We start from the raw sequence: 13887 nt of genomic DNA, 5'->3' as shown, positions 1-13887 counted from the left end.
AATCCAAGGAGCTATCAATATGTTCCTCCTGGTGATAAAACCTTAGAGGAGATTTCCATAGGTCCCTTGGTAACTTTCCCTTTCTAAATAGACATAGCAGATGGAAGAGTAGCATTAAGCTTCTTGATTATATCAGTTTTTCAGTGGTTTCCTAGGATTTTAACACACTCGTGGTGCCTCAGTTGTTGTCTCTACATCCTTAGGAGTGATTTCACATAAAAAAGAGGGAAAGTTTTTAATGGAAGTTAAAGATCTATGTCAAATGTCATCATCATGTTAATGATTTCAGCTGAAATCACAATACGTAAAGTTTTTTCCAAAAGCGCACCTAGAAAATGGAAGAAGAAAGAAAAATTCCTATTTCTTAACCCATACTTCAGTAAGCTTTCCACAATCTTAACTTTCTTTTCTTGTAAACACAACTCATACATACAATCACACCTAAGCACAGTGCAAGGCAGGAAGTCTCAAAACATACGAGCTATTATACTCCGTGCCATCTGTCCATTTCCAGATGTGATATAATGATTCTCTGCTCAGGCCAATCCAGTGGTCAGCAGGGCCTTTGTATCTTTTCAGGAAATTCTATTTAAAAACAAAGAAAATGAAAACATTGTCTCTTTCAATCCTATTAATCTTGAGTCTCCCTTCCCTACAGCCTTCCCAGTCTGAATGGCAGCGTGGTGTAAGTCAGAAACATAGTCTAGAGTCAGACTACTTCTTAATTCTAGCTTAAGTCATGTCATGTCTCTAATCCTTCCTTCCTTCCTTCCTTCCTTCCTTCCTTCCTTCCTTCCTTCCTTCCTTCCTTCCTTCCTTCCTTCCTTCCTCCCTCCCTCCCTTCCTCCCTTCCTCTCTCCCTCCCTTCCTTCCTTCCTTTCTTCTTTCCCTTCTTCCTTCCTTCCTTCTTTCCTTCATTCCTTCCTTCCCAAGGATCCAACCCAGGATCTTGTACATTCAAGCAGGAACTCAACCCCTGAACTACACCTATTCCACAATTGCTTTATTTAAAGTGACCACACATCCTAGTTTGTTTGGAAAGTCTCATTGTATGTCTGCTGTTCCAGCATAGCATTAATAGTGTCATCTCTCAGTTCCCAAAGTGTACCAATTTGGGTGATGAATTATAGGGTTACCCTACTTATTAGTAGAATGGGAATAATAAATTTAATTCTGGAGATTAACCATGAGACTTACATGAGATAATTTCTTTAAGATATCTCACAGTGATGCAGGCAAAGATTAAGAAATGTCAGACACTCCCTTACTCCATGCCCCAAAGTCTGCCTGGTCAGGGATCCTCCTTCAAGCTTCAGCTTTAACCTTCTGTAGCACACCCTCTCAGAGGGCTAAGTGTTTGATGAGAACATGATCTGTAGTCAAAACATGTCTTACCAGTTCCTCAGGAGTTTCAAACTGAGCAAGATGGGCTCCCATTGAGGCACAGAAAGTCTCGCTGAACGTCCAATTCCTTGTGTCATCAGAAAAATAGAAACACTTGAATCCATATCCAATCCACCTTTGTGGACAGGTAACAGGCACAAGGAGCCTTAAGATGAGCTCTGCTCTCCTCCCTAGAACTAGAAAAGTTAATCAAAATGAGTTATAAGAAATGATTTTTCCAATCACTTTCATCGATTCCTCTACTTCTTATCCTGAAGTCAACTATGAAGTATGTACATTTGATTGTTGTTTTCCTAACCCATTACTAAGTTTTATGCTAAGCACACAGTCATCAGCCCAGTGGTTTTCAAACTGGGTACCAAGCACCTGACTTCATAAGGGGCACATGGTGGGGATAGTCTTGAGGAAGTCCATTTTTCACAGCATTACCTTCCTTCATACTTTTCGTTAGTACCATATAGATTTTTTTTCACGCATCCTCATTCATATTAGCCTTTCTTCTTCTTGTCAGAAGAGAGGACAATCCCTACTATCCTGGATTTTGCTGTGGCACATTTTATGGTCCAAGTTAAGAAAACACAATGCAGTTCAAAATATTGTCTTAGGTATCATAAATAGTATCTAGACCTTCCTGTATTTTTCTGTTTTATATGTTTCTATTAAATGTGTATACGTAATATTCTGGTCCTTGTTAAATATTATGAACCCAACAATATTTCAGTGTAGGCTATGGGAAGGATAGAAATTTTTGTTTCATTACCTCACCTTTTCCTCTCTTAGCTTCCAAAAAGAATGCATTGCTTTTTGGAAGGTTTAGTGAGACCAAAACAAAAAGACATGGGTAAGAAATATTGAACACCAAAGATGGTTTTTATTTCCCTTTACTTAAAGGTAAGCAATTCTTTAAGACTATTTCTAAGCCTCATCCCTAGGGTGAGTAATTGGGAGGGAAAAGCAAATTAGAATAACCAAGCAGGAAGATTAGTATCACTGAACTGTTTTCAGAGATTACCTAATTTTTCAGGTTACATGGAATAAAATCCATTGGTAAAACACTTACCTGATTATTTTTAGACTTGTGCATTATTCATTGAGGTAGTTAAAGCTAGTTTTAACAAATCATATCATGAAATATATACGCCAAGCGTACTCAACCCCCATCTTTTTTCATCACATAAAATGTTTCAACTGTTCTTCTATTAAGAAAAAATGAAACTATATACTAACTTCTGGACCAATAAAGGTTTTTCTTGAGGGAACAGAGGATCAGTAGTTCAGACTACTCTTTTTCATCATATTCATGGGAAAATTTTCATCATGAAGACAAACTTCAGTAATGGTATTCTCTCTGAATTTTCATACATTATTCTAATAACTTCCAAAACCCAAATACCAGAGTGTAATACATTTATGTGTAGGGATTTTGAAATAAACATTATGTATTTCATCACATCCCCTAATTAACAGGTAATTCAAAGTTTAGTTATACATTACACTGCATTCAGACAAATCATTAAGAGGCATTATATAGGATAATGCATTCTTATTTTTTAGAATCTTCACAATTTAAGGTGCATTGAAAAAAATGAATATTACAAAACTTGTATTTCTAAGTTAATCCTGAAAAATTATTTTAACAGATTCTCGTGGTCACAAGAAATTTTATGAAATTAAATCTTAGTCTATATGCATATTTTATGGCATAAAAATGATAAAAATATTAAACTGGATATGATAAATTACTTTTAAGGATACAAAGATATCCTTCATAATATCACATATTACTCTGTAATTAATCTAGAGAGGAAATACAATGTGAACAAGCATTTAAGAAGAAAAAGAACAAATTAAATTTTCCAATATTAAGAAAGTTTTTATGCATGTATTTTTCAAATGAATGACAGTATCAGTCACAAAAGTATTAAATTGCAGTAGGTACACTTAAAAGTACAATATAACAGATCAAATTTAAAAATTCAATACATACAATGTTGCAGAAAATGTTATCATTTGCAAACATTTTAATCAATTAGCAAGTTTAGATGAAAACAAAATAATTTGCAGAGATGTTCTTAGTTTTTCAAAATGTTTTAAATCATGTTTTATGACCTCTTTTGAAGACCACTAATTTGATTAGAATGCACAAAAAGACTACTTACCACTGTGGATAAGTCATCTCTTCATGCACAATCTTTAATTGTGCTGAACAATCCTGAGGACCTGTTGTCTCTATATACAAAGTTTTAGAAATTTTAGAAGACTACATAGTTCTCATGGACGTTATTGCCTTTCTTAAATAGCTTAGGTAGAAGATAAAAACTCTGAAAGCCAGAGAGAATATGCCTGAAAACATTTCAGGTAAAGGTCTCACATAAGTATTTCTTAAAGTATCAGTTCTGATTGGGACATGTCAGAGGATAATTCCATAGATGGAACCCTGATCTTTCCACAAAACCCCACCAGCCCACATCAGTGCATGGAGCTACATTTTTGTCATCGCTCCAGAGAAAACCATTAGAGCCATCATTTACCATTGGTTCTCAAGCTTCATAACCAATCTAACATGAGATACTCTTGGCTCAACTTTCATACCATTCAGAAACTAACCAGCCTGTCCCACCTTCACAGGCAGTGTCAAGTCCAAGAACTCATCCTTTCTCCTATAGAAGACCAGAGGACCAGAGGACCCTACCTGCTTCTACCCTTGTCCCCTAAGTCTATTTTCAACATAAAAAGCAAAATGTTTTATTGGAAAATTAGAATCAGCTCATGCTTCTCCTCTCCTACAAGCTTCTAATTTTCCCCACTGCACTCAAAGTAAAAGCCAAAGCCTTTCTTTTTTTTTTTTAAATTTTTTAACTATTTATTTATTTTTTTAAAGTTACATTAAAAAAATATGAGGTCCCATTCAACCCCCCCCCGCCCCCACCCCCCACTCCCCCCACAGCAACGCTCTCTCCCATCATTGTGACACATCCATTGCACCTGGTAAGTACATCTCTGAGCATCACTGCACCCCTAGTCAATGTCCTGCAAGGCTACACATGACTGTCCTCATTATCTCTCCATCATCTCCTTCAACAATCTGCCAAACATGCACATTTTCAGGGCAGCCTACCTTGGCCACCTTATGTACACTGGAAGCTGCTTCACCCCTACTCTTCTTTATTAAGTTTCTTACCTTTGTCTTTCTACTAGAATGTGCCCATGAGTCTAGGGATTTTTGTGTGCCTTGTTCACCGATATATCTCAAGCACTTCACACAGTGCTTGGCACATAATGGAGCTCAATATACCTTTATTGATAATACAAAGGAACATATGGGGAAGTTTGGAGAACAAGTAACTTACCTGCCAAAGCAACTGAAAGTGCAATTATAACTGCAGCCAGGACAAAAATAGTGACAAAGCCACAAAAAACTTTGTGGACGGTTATAGGGGCTATAAATGCTAGGCATTTTCTTTGCCAGTTTTTACCTGTAAAATACAAGTATCATGAAATCAACATAACCAGTCATTAGGGAAATGCAAATTAAAAACAAATAAGCTTCCACTAGACACCATTTGAATGGATAACTAAACAAAATAATAATACCAAGTGCTGGTGAGGAAAGATCACAACCGGAATCCCCAGACATGGTTGTGGGAAATGTAAAGTATTGTAGTTACTTTGGAAAACAGTTTGGAATTCCATATGAACATATGATCTAACAATTGTATACCTAGGTATATACACAAGAGAAGTGAAAACTTGTGTTTATGCAAAAAACCTGTACACAAAAATTTTAGCATCTTTACTCATTACAGTGTTGCCAAAAACTGGGCAACATAAATACCCTTCAGCTGATGAAGCAGTAAAAAATCCATGCGGTATTCATGCAGTATTCTACTACCCAGCAATAAGAAAATAAAGAAAGAGAAACTATTGATACACACTATGTATGGGTGAATCCCAAATGCATTATGCTAAGTGAAAGAAGTCAGAATCAAGTTAACTACTGTAGGAATCTACATCTACATTATATTGTGGGAAGCAAAATTATAGGAAAAGAAAACAGATGAGTGGTTGTCAGAAACTAAGGCAAGGGGAGGGGAATAACTAAAAAAGGGCATGAGGGAATATTGGCGGGCTATGGAATAGGTCTAAATCTTGATTATGTTTGTGGATACATAATTATATGTATTTTTCAAAACTCATAAACATGTGCAACAAAGGAAGAATTATACAGCATATAAATTAGTTTTTTAAAATTGCAATCTCAAGCTTCATTCTTTCCGGTTTTACAATAAATCAAATGTATCTTAAAAAGCTTGGTTTGTAATGACTACCATGTTTTTTCTTGATAAAAGAGTAAGATTTAAACCTTAGTTCAAAAAATCTGCCTTTTGTCCTGGTTTGTCTTTTGCGGACCCCAGAAAATTATGTTCTTAAGCTATCTCATTTCTGTACTTGTAAAGGCAGTATAGATGGGGCCTTTTGTTTAGATTCAGTTAAGAGACCTTGATTGGATCACTTGATGAGATCACTTTTGATTGGACTATGTCAGTTAGGCCTGTGATACAGATTGGGTTTCCACCCTCTTGCTGAATCTTATATAAATTGCAAACACACAGAGAGAAAAACTCAAGAAAAGGGAACTCTGCCATATTGACCCAGCCATGTGAGAGAGAGGACTCCAGGTTCACATAGAGCTGCAGAAAGACAGAGAAACCCCGAGAGGCTCAGGGAGGTGAGGCCCAGGGAGAGATGCCTGATCACCCACAGCTGAGCTCTAGGAGAGAGCAGAGAGGGGTGGCAGACTCACCATCTTTCCTCACCATGTGGCAGGACTCCAGGATCTGCTAGCTTCCAATCTTTCATGAGAAAGCTTCTCTGATGATGCCTTGATTTGGACATTGTTGCAGCCATGGAACTGTAAGCTTTTATCTTTAAAAATTTCCCCTTATAAAAGCCAACCCATTTCTGGCACTTTGCACTGGCAGCCTTTGGCAAACTAAGACACCTGTCTTATCATCTTCTAAAATTCCTTACTTACTTTTCTCTTTTGTTTTCCTATATCTAGCTCCTCCTACCAACATCCGCACTTGAATCATGCTCCATATCCCGCTTTAATTCATCTTCTGCATTTCTTTTTTTGTTTTTATTTTTATTTTTTATTTTTAAAGAAGCTTTAGGTTACATAAATGTTACATAAAAAATATAAGGGATAGGAAACTGATGTGGCTCTATCGACTGGCCTCCTGTCGAACATATGGGTTTGCTTCCCAGGGCCTCCTTGTGAAGGCAAGCTGGCCCATGCCCACGGAGAACTGACAACACTTGCCCTGCGGAAAGCTGACGGCCTGCACTGGCAGAGAGCAGGCACAGCAAGATGACACAACAAAGGGAGACAAGCAGACACAGAAGACCGTGCAGCAAGTGGACACAGAGAGCAAACAGCAAGCAAGCAGCAAGGAGAAGGATAAATAAATAAAATACATCTTAAAAAAAAAAAAAAATATATATATATAAGCGATACCCATATGTCCCACTCCCTCCACCTCCCACACTTTCTCACATTAACAACATCGTTCATTAGTGTGGTAACATTTGTTACAATTGATGAAACCATATTGAAGCATTGTACTAACCAAGGACTACAGTTTACATTATAGTTTAAAGTTTGTCCTGCACAATTCTGTATGTTATGACAAAATATACAATGGCCTGTATCGACCACTGCAATGTCATGCAGGGCAAATCCAAAGTCTCAAAAAGACTCCCATATTTCACTGAATCTTCCCTCTGCCATCCCTCAGAACCTCTGGCAGCCACTGCCTTTACATCGATGTAGATGTATCTACTGCTAGAATAATAATGTCTATAGTATAATAATAATGTCTATTTTAGTCCATTGTTCATTCCCCAATCTTGAGGATTTGGGGATGGTGATGCCCACACTGCTTCTAATTGGGAGGAGGCTTAAATCCCATGAGGCAGATGCATGGAGCTATCTTGCTTGCAGTTTCAGATGCTCTCTGTTCCTTGGAATGGGCCTTGTCCATTTTGTGCAGTTTTTTTGGTGTGCCTTCTTCTGATCTCTCTCCAAATTCTTATGTATCCCTATATCTCATTCTCAAGACAATCAACTTCAAATTTCTAGTTAAAAAAACAGTAGTAATAATTATCTCTCAGAAGAACAAAGCAATGAGCTACATTAGTGTTGTAATTCTAACCCTTACATCCATTACTCACAAAATTTTAATCTACAAAAGGTTACATTTCAAAAATAAATTTGACAGGGAAGCGGATTTGGCCCAGGGATAGAGCATCCATCTACCATATGGGAGGTTCGCGGTTCAAACCCCGGGCCTCTTTGACCTGTATGGAGCTGGCCCAAGCACAGTGCTGATGTGCACAAAGAGTGCCCTGCCACGCAGGGGTGTCCCCCATGTAGGGGAGCACCATGCGCAAGGACTGCGCCCCATAAGGAAAGCCACCCAGCCCAACAGAAAGTTCAGTCTGCCCAGAAATGGCACCGTACGCACCGATTGATGATGCAGCAAAATGATCCAACAAAAAAAAGAAACACAGATTCCCGTGCCGCTGACAACAGAAGCAGAGAAAGAAGAACATGCAGCAAATGGACACAGGGAACAGACAACTAGGGGAGGGGCGGGAAGGGGAGAGAAAGAAAAAATAAAATAATAAATAAATAAATAAATTTGACAGTTGTAATGTGCAATATTCTAACTAGTCGGAGGTGAGTTTCAGGTGATGTTATCAACAGGGTAACCTAAGTCATCCCCTGGGAAAGTCTGCCCTCAGAATCAATGACTAAAAGGACAACTCCTACTTGCTTGGATATCTGGAGTATAATAGAGACTGGAGAAGTACTCCACAAATGTTGAGTTGAAGAAAGTCATCAAAATCAGGTAGAAAATTCATGTCCGAGAGCCTTCACTCATTCCTGCACAGCTTGGTAGGCACACAGTGACAGCAAAGCCCAGGTACTTCCTGCTGGGGTGGAGACCATAGAACCACTCAGAGCAGCAAATAAGAGCCGCATGCATACCCAGTCATAAGGAACGAAGTCCGCAGAGAATCAGGGTGGAACACAAGCAGCTGAGGAGTGCCACATACAAAAGTACTCCTAGGGGGAAAAAATGAACACAGCAGAACTGTTAGCAAGAGGTACACACTTAATCTAGTCTCTGTTTGCTGGGCCATTTAAATGTAAAATGGATATCTCTGAATTGACCCCACCTGTCTCTCTGATATGGGATGCCCTAATGGGGAAGAAACTGGAGGCAGAAGAACCTCATGGGAAAACGGGGGTTGAGTAGGGGAAGTGTAAGGCAGGACAGGTCCCAGAACTGAAAAGTGTAAAGAAAAGGGAACACCAAATGAGGTAGAGAATTAAAAAATATACAGGAGCTGGGGTAAAATTCTGCAAAAGAAAACAAACAAAACAAAACAGAACAGATAAAGATTCCTGGACCAGAGGGAAGGAACATCTCTCTTGGAAGCAAAACAACTGCATGCAAAAAAAAAAAAAAAAAAAAAAAAAAAGGCTATCTTAAAAATTGTACCACACACACATGAAAAGTGTACCACATATCCAGGGCAAAATTCAAGAGCAGAAGAACGGAAAAAATCGGAGCACAGGGTACTCTAAAGGTCTGGACTAAGTTGAACCAAGTATCACAGAAGAGAGTTAACACAAGTCAAACAATAATAAAACCCTGGGGAAGATGGATAAACCAACTTTCAGACTTAACACATCAAAATAATCAGATGTCATCAGCAAAAAGTTACAAGCCACACTAAGGAACAGGAAGATCAGGTTCAGTCAAGGGAAAAAAATGGAAACATCAGAGGAGACAGAGAATTTGGAACAAATGATCAAAGAAGTTCAAACAAATCTCCTAAATCAATTCAAGGAAATGAAGGAAAATGTGGATCCAAATAAACTAAAGGATATTAAGATGACAATATTTGAGCAAAAAGAAGAATTCAAAAATTTAAAAGAAACCATAACACAAATTATGGGAATGAAAGGGACAACTTTATTCTTCTTTTTAAAGACATTTTTGGCCATTTGGGTTCCTGCCCTTCCAAACAAATTTGATTACTGGCTTTCTGATTTTTGCAAAGCAGGATGTTGGGATTTTTATTGGAATTGATTTGAAACTGTAAATCATTTGGGTATAATTGACATCTTGATGATGTTTAGTCTTCCAATCAGTGAACATGGAATATCCTTTCATTTAGTTAAGTCTTCTTCATGTCTCCTAGCAATGTTTTGTAATTTTCTGAATTCAGGTCTTTTATGTCCTTGGTTAACTTTACTTCTAAATATTTGATTGTTTTAGTCAGAATTATAAATCAAAATTTTTTCTTATTTCCTCCTCAGAATGCACAGTAGTGTATAGAAAAACTATTGATTTTTGTGTATTTTGTGTATTAATCTTATATCCTGCCATTTTGTTGAACTTATCTATTAATTCTAGTAACTTTGTTGTGGATTTTTCAGGATTTTCTAGATATAGGGCATGTCATCAGTGAATAGTGAAAATCTTTCTTCTTCCTTTCCTATAGGGTGGCTTTATTTCTTTGTCTAGCCTAATTGCTGTATCTAGAACCTGTAGCACAATATTGAATAATTATGGGGACAGTGGGCATCCTTGTCTTGATACTGATCTCAGTGGGAAAGCTTTCACCATTGAGTACAATGCTAGCTGTAGGTTTTTCGGAAGTGTACTTTAGCATATTGAGAAAGCTTCCTTTTATTCCTATATTTTGGAGTATTTCTTTATCAAGAAAGGATGCTATATTTTGTCAAATGCATTTTCTGCATCAATAGAGATGATCATATGATATTTCTTCTTCAATTTATTGATGTGGTTTATTACACTAATTGATTTCTTGTTTTGAACCACCCTTGTATACCTGGGATGAAACCCACTTGATCGTGGTGTATAATTCTTTTCACGTGTTTTTGGATTCTGTTTGCAGTATTTTGTTGAGGATTTTTGCATCTTTATTCATTAGAGATATTGGTCTGTAATATTCTTTTTTCATAGTATCTTTATCTGGTTTTGGTATTAGGATTATGTTGGCTTCAAAGAATGAGTTTGGTTCATTCTTTCCTGTTCAATTTTTTGGAAGAGGTTGAGCAATATTGATATTAGATCATCTTTGAATAATTGAAAGAATTCACCTGTGAAGCCAACTGGTCCTGGGCTTTTCATGGTTGAGAAGTTTTTGACAACTGTTTCAATCTCTTAACTTGTGAGCAGTTTGTTGAAGTCTTTAAAAAATATACACTAGAGGCAAACAACAACAGACTTGAACAGGTAGAAGAGAGAATCAGCAAACTAGAAGACAGGACAATGGAAAGGGGTCAACATCTTTAGCTATTAGGGAAATGCAAGTCAAAACAGCAATGAGATACCATTTCACACCCACTAGTATGGTTGCTATTCAAAAAAAAAAACAGAAAATTACAAGTGTTGGAGAGGATGCAGGGAAATAGGAAAACTTATTGTCTGTTGGTAGTTCTGTAAAATGGTGCAGCTGCTGTGGAAGACAGTTTGGCAGTTCCTCAAAACCTAAGTATAGGAGTCTAAGATGTATAAGTATAAGTATAAGATGGGGTCTGAGTGAGTGCACCTCACAGTCTCTCCTGCAAAGAAGTGGCTGAGTGGGATTGGAGTCTTGCCAGACTTGTTTCAGGGACTTGCCAGGCAAGAGGTGTATGGACGTTGATTTGGAGACACAGTGAGAGAAGTAGTGCTAACTAAAGGTTGTGGGTTACAAACACAGAGGTCAGAAGCTGTGGGGAGGCAGGGCCCTTCCCCCTAGGGCTGGCAGTCCCAGGGTTCCCTGAGAGCTTTCGGTTGTGTGGCAGAATTCCTGGGCCCTGTGATCTCCAGATGCGTGGTCCCCAGTTTTATGTCCCCTAAGCCCCCATAGCCCACATTCCATAGACCAAAGTATCCTCAGTATGCACTGTCCCGGACTTCCCTTTTCTGAGTCCAGCACTCCCGGAGAACAGGGATCATCTTAGCCCTCCGAATTTGGACTGACTCTGTGAGTGGGAGGCATTCAGTGGGAGGTGCAGCAGAGGGGCCAAGTGGGGTGAGTGCAGGTTCAATTTTCTGCCCCCCCCTTTTTTTTTGTCCTTGAAGGAGCATACCAGCTGGCTTCAGTAGAGCCTGGAAAGAAAGGAGTAGTGAATCTGCTGAGAAAGCCAAATTCACCTAAATACCCTGGGATAGGAAACTTGGTCTGGGAGAAGGTGGAATCAGAAAATCACCTAACCCTCTGGTAGCACACATAAAGGAAAGAGACTGTAGGAGGTGCTTTCCAAGCTTCCAATAGCATACTTGGGGTTCCTGGTGAAGGGTAGGTACTCTCTCTGGAAATTAAGAGTCATTGTTTTCTGTGCAGAGCTGGTTCAACAAGAACCCTCTTAAATCTCCTACTGGACCTCTCAGGCAGCTTCCCCGCTGCCCTGAGAGAGAGGGAATTGAGGAAGGCAGAAAGAGGGAATGTCAGATACCTAAGCATTTAATTAAACCACAAAAAGGATTTCTTTCTTGAAACTTTGGTATTTTGTTGGTTTGTCTTTTGTTTTTACTGCCTCTTTCCCACCCCACCCCCCCCCAAGCCCTTTTCAATTTCTTTTGTTTTTTTCTATTTTTCTTTTTCGTGCTTGCTTCCTCACTCCCTTTTGTCCCTTTTTTTTCTTTTCTTTCTTTCTCTTCTTTTTATTTTTTTTATATTAGGTGCTGCAGGGAGCGGTTCACGTTTGCTGCATTTCCTCATACTCCATTTCCTCTATTCCGTGTGTATTGATTTGGCCACCAAATCTATCCCCTTTCCTCTACATCTTTCTATCCTCCATCATTTCTTGTTTCTCTTACATTCCACCTCTCATTGTTTGCACCCCTATTTTTCTAACTTTTTATTTATAATACCTTTGTTCTGTTTTCTGTCTTATATTCACTCTTTATATTATTGTCCTTTCTTCTCTCTATCCCTCTCTCCTGAATACACTGGCCTTTTAGTTCACACTATATTATTCCCCACAATCAGTTTACTGTCTTGTATTTGTACTCTACTTTTCTTACTGGTATAACTCCACATACCTTATATGAGTCAAATATCCATTCTCCTAGATCTCACATGATTCCTCTGTTAACATTTACTATCAATGCTACTATTAATCATTTTCTTTTCTTACTCCTTTTGCTTTCTCTGGCCCTAATATTTTCCCACAAGTGAACTTAGCCAACAACAAGGAAACAGAGTAAGAAGAACAAAGTGACAATGAGAAGACTTAACATGCATGCAAAAACAATGAATTAAACCCCAAACTAGACAAAGAAGCTAAGCAACTGATTAAACATGTCAAGATAAAATGATGACCAGACAGCAACAAAAAACTACAAACCAAACTAATAATCAAGAAATCATGCCCCAATCCAATGAATAAACTAAAAACCAGGAAGAGGAGCTGAACATTGAACAAGTAATTCAAGCTCTCGAAACATATATTAGGGACCAATTTGTAGAGATTGAGAATAATGAAGAAAACACTTGGAGAGAATACAGAATAAATTGCAATCATACACAAAAAGATAACAGATATGATGGTGATGAACAGCACAATTCAAGAAATCAAAAATACACTCTCAGCAAATAACAGCAGACTCAAAGAGGCAGAAGAAAGAATTAGTGATGTAGAAGATAGTACATCGATATCAAATGGGTAGTAGAACTGATCAAAAATAGATAGAAAAAATCCAGCAGGAACTTAGGGACCTCAATGCACAATGCGCAAACATATGCATTATAGGCATCCCAGAAGGAGAAGAGAAGGGAAAGGGGATAGAATGGGTGTTGGAGGAAACAATGGTTGAAAACTTCCCAAACCTATTGACGGAGATGGATATACATGTCCAGGAAGTATAACACACCCCAAACAGCATAAATCCCAACAAGCCTACCCCAAGACATATACTTGTAAATTATCCAATGCAGAAGACAAAGAGAAAATACTAAAAGCAGCAAGAGAAAAGAGAACCATCACATAAAAAGGAGGCTCCATAAGATTAAGTGCTGGTTTCTCATCTGAGGAGGCAAGAAGGCAGTGGTATGACATAGTGAAGGTACTAAAAGAAAAAAATTTCCAACCAAGAATACTCTATCCAGCAAAGTTAGCATTCAGAAATGACAGAGAGTTCAAAATATTCACAGATAAACAGAAACTAAGAGAGTATGCCAACAAGAATCCTGCCCTTCAAGAAGTACTAAAGGGAGTTCTGCAGGAAGAAAGAAAAAAAAAGAGAGACAGGGTTGGAGGAGAGTGTAAGAGCAACTAAAAAGACAAAAACAGAAAAAGAAGTCAAATAAATATGACAAACACAAATCCAAAGAAAATATAGCTAAGCTAAGTAATTCCTTGAAAGTAATAACACTGAATGTCAATGATTA

At 38.0% G+C, this 13887-nt stretch overlaps 1 protein-coding gene across 7 annotated transcripts in view; it reads right to left on the bottom strand.

Annotated features, from left to right (window-relative positions):
• The window catches only part of LOC131274797 (C-type lectin domain family 2 member D11-like), a 61787-nt gene that overhangs the window by 24669 nt on the left and 23231 nt on the right, over window positions 1–13887 (bottom strand). For 5 of the 7 annotated variants that reach the window (XM_058282780.2, XM_058282778.2, XM_058282779.2 and 2 more), the window contains 3 exons: window positions 4755–4880; window positions 1396–1580; window positions 479–585 (listed from right to left, as the gene is read on the bottom strand). In XM_058282780.2, the coding sequence (XP_058138763.1) occupies window positions 479–585; window positions 1396–1580; window positions 4755–4880 (418 nt within the window). Of the gene's footprint in view, window positions 1–478; window positions 586–1395; window positions 1581–4754; window positions 4881–6208; window positions 8537–13887 lie in introns of all 7 variants that reach the window. The other 2 variants (XM_071210161.1, XM_071210162.1) reach the window with 1 other exon arrangement.

Source organism: Dasypus novemcinctus, chromosome 20, assembly GCF_030445035.2.
Source record: "Dasypus novemcinctus isolate mDasNov1 chromosome 20, mDasNov1.1.hap2, whole genome shotgun sequence".
In the NCBI taxonomy this organism is placed as follows: Eukaryota; Metazoa; Chordata; class Mammalia; order Cingulata; family Dasypodidae; genus Dasypus; species Dasypus novemcinctus.
This window is presented reverse-complemented; position numbering and strand designations above follow the sequence as displayed.